Source organism: Accipiter gentilis, unplaced genomic scaffold (genome assembly GCF_929443795.1).
Source record: "Accipiter gentilis unplaced genomic scaffold, bAccGen1.1, whole genome shotgun sequence".
Lineage (NCBI taxonomy): Eukaryota > Metazoa > Chordata > Aves > Accipitriformes > Accipitridae > Astur > Astur gentilis.
In genome coordinates this window covers 1-5,090 of record NW_026061001.1, presented here as the reverse complement: position 1 = coordinate 5,090, position 5,090 = coordinate 1, and the positions used below count along the sequence as shown (strand labels likewise).

The following is a 5,090-nucleotide window of genomic DNA, read 5'->3' as shown; positions in this document are numbered from 1 at the left end:
ACCCTAAACCCCCCCCAATCTATACAAGAGACCCCCCCTCATACCCCTGCCCCCCCAATCCACACCAAGACCCCTCCCCCCATAGCAGGGACCCCCCCCAACCCCCACTCACCCCCAGCAGAGCCCCCCCCATCCGTGTCCCCCCCCCCCCTCCGGGCCCGGCCGCCGTTTTACCGGGGGGGGGGACACAGACACCCGCCACCACCCCCCATCTTCCTCCTCAGCGACGCCACTTCCGCTCCAGCCTCTCTAGCCGCCTCGGAGGACCGCTCTTTCCCCATTCCCCCCAGCGCGAACTCTATGATCCTCCCCCAGAAGGAGGAAGGGGCGTGGCTCTCCTCTCCTCCCTCTTCCTCCTTCCCGCCCACCCAGCCCTTCTCAGCGCCGCTTCCGATTGGCTCCCGCCTTGAGGACACACCCCTCGGGACTACGCTTCCCGTCGTCCCTTGCGCGGCGTCGCTCCGCCGCCATTTTGCGGAGGCGGTAGCGGTGGCGGAGGGGGGGGGGCGGGCGGGCGGCGGCGGCCCCGGTGGGGCCTTCCGCCCCCCCCTCCTCCTCCTCTTTTTTCTTCCTCCTCCTCCTCCTCCTCTTCTTCTACCGACCCCCCTCCTCCTCCTCCTCTCTCCGTTCCCGCCGCCCCGGCGATGGCGCCGCTCCCGGCCCCACGGCGCGGCTGCAGGTGAGGCCCCCCCCCCCCCCCCCAGTGCCGAACCCGGGATATTTGTGTGGTGATGTGGGGTTTTTTGGGGGGGTTTGGGGGGGTTTAGGGGGTTATTTTGTCTCTCCGGTATCGCGGAGGGTGGTTTTGTGTGTTCTCCCTCCCCCGGCGGCACTAACGGAGCGTCTGTGTCTGTTTGTTTGTTTGTTTTTTTTTGGTTGTTTGGTTTTTTTTTTTTGGGGGGGGGGGGGGCTTCTCGATGGATTCGCTGTGCCCCCACGATGTCCGCTTTTGGTGTGTGTCGTCGTGTCCCGTCCCCCTCCCGCTCCGGGGTGCCCACGACATCCCCACGGTCCCCACGGCGTCCCCACGACATCCCCACGGTCCCCACGATATCCCCACGACATCCCCACGGTCCCCACGACATCCCCACACTCCCCACGATATCCCTACGACATCCCCACGACATTCCCCACGGTCCCCACGATGTCCCCACGGTCCCCACAACATCCCCACCATGTCCCCTCGACCCCCGTGACATCCCCACGGTGCCTGTAATGTCCCCGTGACGCCCCCACGATGTCCCCTTGATCCCTGTGACATCTCCACGGTCCCCGCAACGTCCCCACGATGTCCCCACGGTCCCCAAAATGTCCCCGTGATGTCCCCCCGGTGCCTGTAATGCCCCCGTGACATCCCCACGGCCCCCGTGACATCCCCACGGTGCCCATAATGTCCCCACGGTGCCCATAATGTTCCCAAAACGTCCCCGTGACATCCCCACGGTCCCCATGACGTCCCCACGGTGCCCAAAATGTCCCCATGACATCCCCACGGTGCCCATAATGTCCCCACGACCCCCGTGACATCCCCACGGTGCCCGTAACGTCCCCGTGACGTCCCCATGGTGCCCACAATGTCCCCACGACCCCCGTGACATCCCCACGGTGCCCGTAACGTCCCCGTGACGTCCCCATGGTGCCCACAATGTCCCCACGACCCCCGTGACATCCCCACGGTGCCCGTAACGTCCCCGTGACGTCCCCATGGTGCCCACAATGTCCCCACGACCCCCGTGACATCCCCACGGTGCCCGTAACGTCCCCGTGACGTCCCCATGGTGCCCACAATGTCCCCACGACCCCCGTGACGTCCCCACGGTGCCCGTAACGTCCCCACGGTGCCCATAACGTCCCCGTGACGTCCCCGCGACCCCCATAACGTCCCCGTGACGTCCCCACGACCCCCGTGACGTCCCCACGGTGCCCATAATGCCCCCGTGACGTCCCCACGACCCCCATAACGCCCCCGTGACGTCCCCACGACCCCCGTGACGTCCCCACGACCCCCATAACGCCCCCGTGACGTCCCCACCACCCCCATAACGTCCCCGTGACGTCCCCACGACCCCTGTGACGTCCCCACGACCCCCATAACGCCCCCGTGACGTCCCCACGACCCCTGTGACGTCCCCACGGTGCGCATAACGTCCCCGTGACGTCCCCACGGTGCCCGTAATGCCCCCACGACCCCCGTGGCGTCCCCATGGTGCCCATAACGTCCCCGTGACGTCCCCACGGTGCCCAAAATGTCCCCACGACCCCCGTGACGTCCCCATGACCCCCATGATGTCCCCACGGTGCCCGTAACGTCCCCGTGACGTCCCCACGACCCCGCAACGTCGCTTTCCCTGTCCCCACGTTGCCCAAAACACCCCCACGCCCCCCCACGCCGTCCCCGATCCCCACGTGTGTGTGTGGGGGGGGGGTCCCCAGGCCGGCGTAGGCGGGGAGCGGGGGGGGGGCCAATGCGGAGCCGCGGGGCCGGGGCAGGAGCTCGGCGTCGCCGGACGCGGTGCCGGAGGTGCCGGGCCTGCCTGCGCTCCGAGTGCGGCGAGTGCCACTTCTGCCGGGATATGAAGAAATTCGGGGGGCCGGGGCGCATGAAGCAGTCTTGTCTCTTACGGCAGTGCACAGCGGTGAGGGGAACCCCAAAACCGGGGGGTCTGGGGGTCCCTAGGGTGGGTTTGGGGGTCCCTGGGGTGGTTTAGGGGTCCGTGGTGTGGTTTAGGGGGTCCCTGGGGGAGCCCTGGGGTGGTTTTGGGGGTCCCTGGGGTGGTTTTGGGGGTCCCTGGGGTGGGTCTGGGGGTCCCTGGGGTGGTTTTGGGGGTCTCTGGAATGGTTTTGGGGATCCCTGGGGGAGTTTTGGGGATCCCTGGGGTGGGTCTGGGGGGTCTCCGGGGTGGTTTTAGGGGTCTCTGGGGCAGTTTAGGGGGTCCCTGGGATGGTTTAAAGGGTCCCTGGTGTGGTTTAAGGGGTCCCTGGTGTGGTTTAGGGGGTCCCTGGGGGAGCCCTGGGGTGGTTTTGGGGGTCCCTGGGGTGGTTTTGAGGGTCCCTGGGGTGGTCTGGGGATCCCTGGGATAGTTTTGGGGGTCCCTGGGGTGGGTCTGGGGGGTCCCTGGGGTGGTTTTAGGGGTCCCAGGGATGGTTTGGGGGTCTCTGGTGTGGTTTAAGGGGTCCCTGGGGTGGGTTGGGGGTCCCTGGGGTGGTTTAGGGGGTCCCTGGGGGAGCCCTGCGGTGGGTTTGGGGGTCCCTGCCGTGGTTTTAGGGGTCTCTGGAATGGTTTTGGGGATCTCTGGGGTGGGTCTGGGGGGTCTCCGGGGTGGTTTTAGGGGTCTCTGGGGCAGTTTAGGGGGTCCCTGGTGTGGTTTGGGGGACCCTGGTGTGGTTTAGGATGTCCCTGGGGGGTCCCTGGGGTGGGTTTGGGGGTCCCTGGGGTGGTTTTAGGGGTCCCTGGGGTGGGTTTGGGGGTCCCTGGGGTGGTTTAGGATGTCCCTAGGGGAGCCCTGGGGTGGGTCTGGGGGTCCCTGGGGTGGTTTAGGGGGTCCCTGGGGTGGTTTAGGGGGTCCCTGGGGTGGTTTTGGGGGTCTCTGGAATGGTTTTGGGGATCCCTGGGGGAGTTTTGGGGGTCCCTGTGGGTCTGGGGGGTCTCTGGGGTGGTTTTAGGGGTCTCTGGGGTGGTTTTGGGGGTCTCTCGGGTGGTCTGGGTCCCTGGGGTGGTTTAGGGGGTCCCTGGGGTGGGTCTGGGGGGTCCCTGGGGTGGTTTTTGGGGTCTTTGGAATGGTTTTGGGGGTCCCTGGGGCGATTTGAGGACCCCGGGGTGGATTTTGGGGGTGTTTGGGGTGATTTGAGAACCCCACGAATGGTTTTGGGGGTCTTTGGGGTGATTTGAGGACCCCAGGGTTGGATTTTTGGGGTTTTTGGGGTGATTTGAGGACCCAATGAATAGTTTTGGGGGTCTCTGGGGTGATTTGAGGACCGCCGGGTTATGTTTTGGGGGTGTTTTGGGTGATTTGAGAACCCCACAAATAGTTTTGGGGGTCTCTCTGGGGTGATTTGGAGACCCCAGGGGTAGATTTTGCGGGTGTTTGGGGTGATTTGAGAACCCCACGAATAGTTTTGGGGGTCTTTGGGGTGATTTGGGGACCCCAGGGTTGGATTTTGGGGGTCTTTGGGGTGATTTGAGAACCCAACAAATAGTTTTGGGGGTCTTTGGGGTGACATGAGGACCCCAGGGTTGTTTTTTGGGGTGATTTGAGGACCCCAGGGTTGGATTTTGGGTTTTTTTGGGGTGATTTGAGGACCCAATGAGTAGTTTTGGGGGTCTCTGGGGTGACATGAGGACCCCAGGGGTGGATTTTGGGGGCGTTTGGGGTGATTTGAGGACCCCGAGGTGGATTTTGGGGGTCTTTGGGCTGATTTGAGAACCCAATGAATAGTTTTGGGGGTCTTTGGGGTGATTTGGGGACCCCAGGGTTGGATTTTGGGGGTGTTTGGGGCGATTTGAGGACCCCCAGTTTGGATTTTGAGGCTTTTTGCGATGATTTGAACACTCCTAAAACACTTTGGGGTAACCTTGGGCTTATTCCACACCGTACCTTCAGCAACCCCGGGCTCGTCTGAGGTTTCGGGGTGGGTTTTGGGGGACCCATGACAATTTTGGGGTACCCTAACCCCCCCTTGATGCCCCCCCCCCCCCAGCCGGTGCTGCCCCACACGGCGGTGTGCTTGGCTTGCGGAGAAGCCGGACGGGAAGAAGCGGCCGAGGGGCCGGAGGAGAAATTCGAGCTCTCGCTGATGGAGTGCACCCTCTGCAGCGAAATCGTGCACCCCCGCTGCCTCCAGGTAGGGGGGGGACACCCCAAAATTTTATTTTTTATTTTTTTTGGGGGGGGGCACCCCCTTTTCCCACCCAGTGGCAGGACGCCGGCAGCGTCCGCACGCCCCCAACCACCCCGTACGCCCGCCAAACGAGTTGCCCCCCGCCCAAATCACAACCCCCCCAGCATTTTGGGGATCCCCCCTGCTTTTTGGGGATCCCTTAGATGTTGGGGGGGACACCCCAAAACTTTATTTAATTTTTTGGGGGGGGG

General features: G+C 64.1%; 1 protein-coding gene across 1 annotated transcript; it reads left to right on the top strand.

Moving 5' to 3' along the window:
* Positions 1–511: 511 nt before the first annotated feature.
* Positions 512–4,842, top strand: LOC126037280 (F-box/LRR-repeat protein 19-like; the record flags this gene model as incomplete). Its single annotated transcript, XM_049797598.1, has 3 exons — positions 512–679; positions 2,434–2,636; positions 4,699–4,842. Coding segments are annotated over exons 2-3 (315 nt in total), but the record flags the coding sequence as incomplete, so codon positions are not given.
* Between the last annotated feature and the right edge of the window lie 248 nt (positions 4,843–5,090).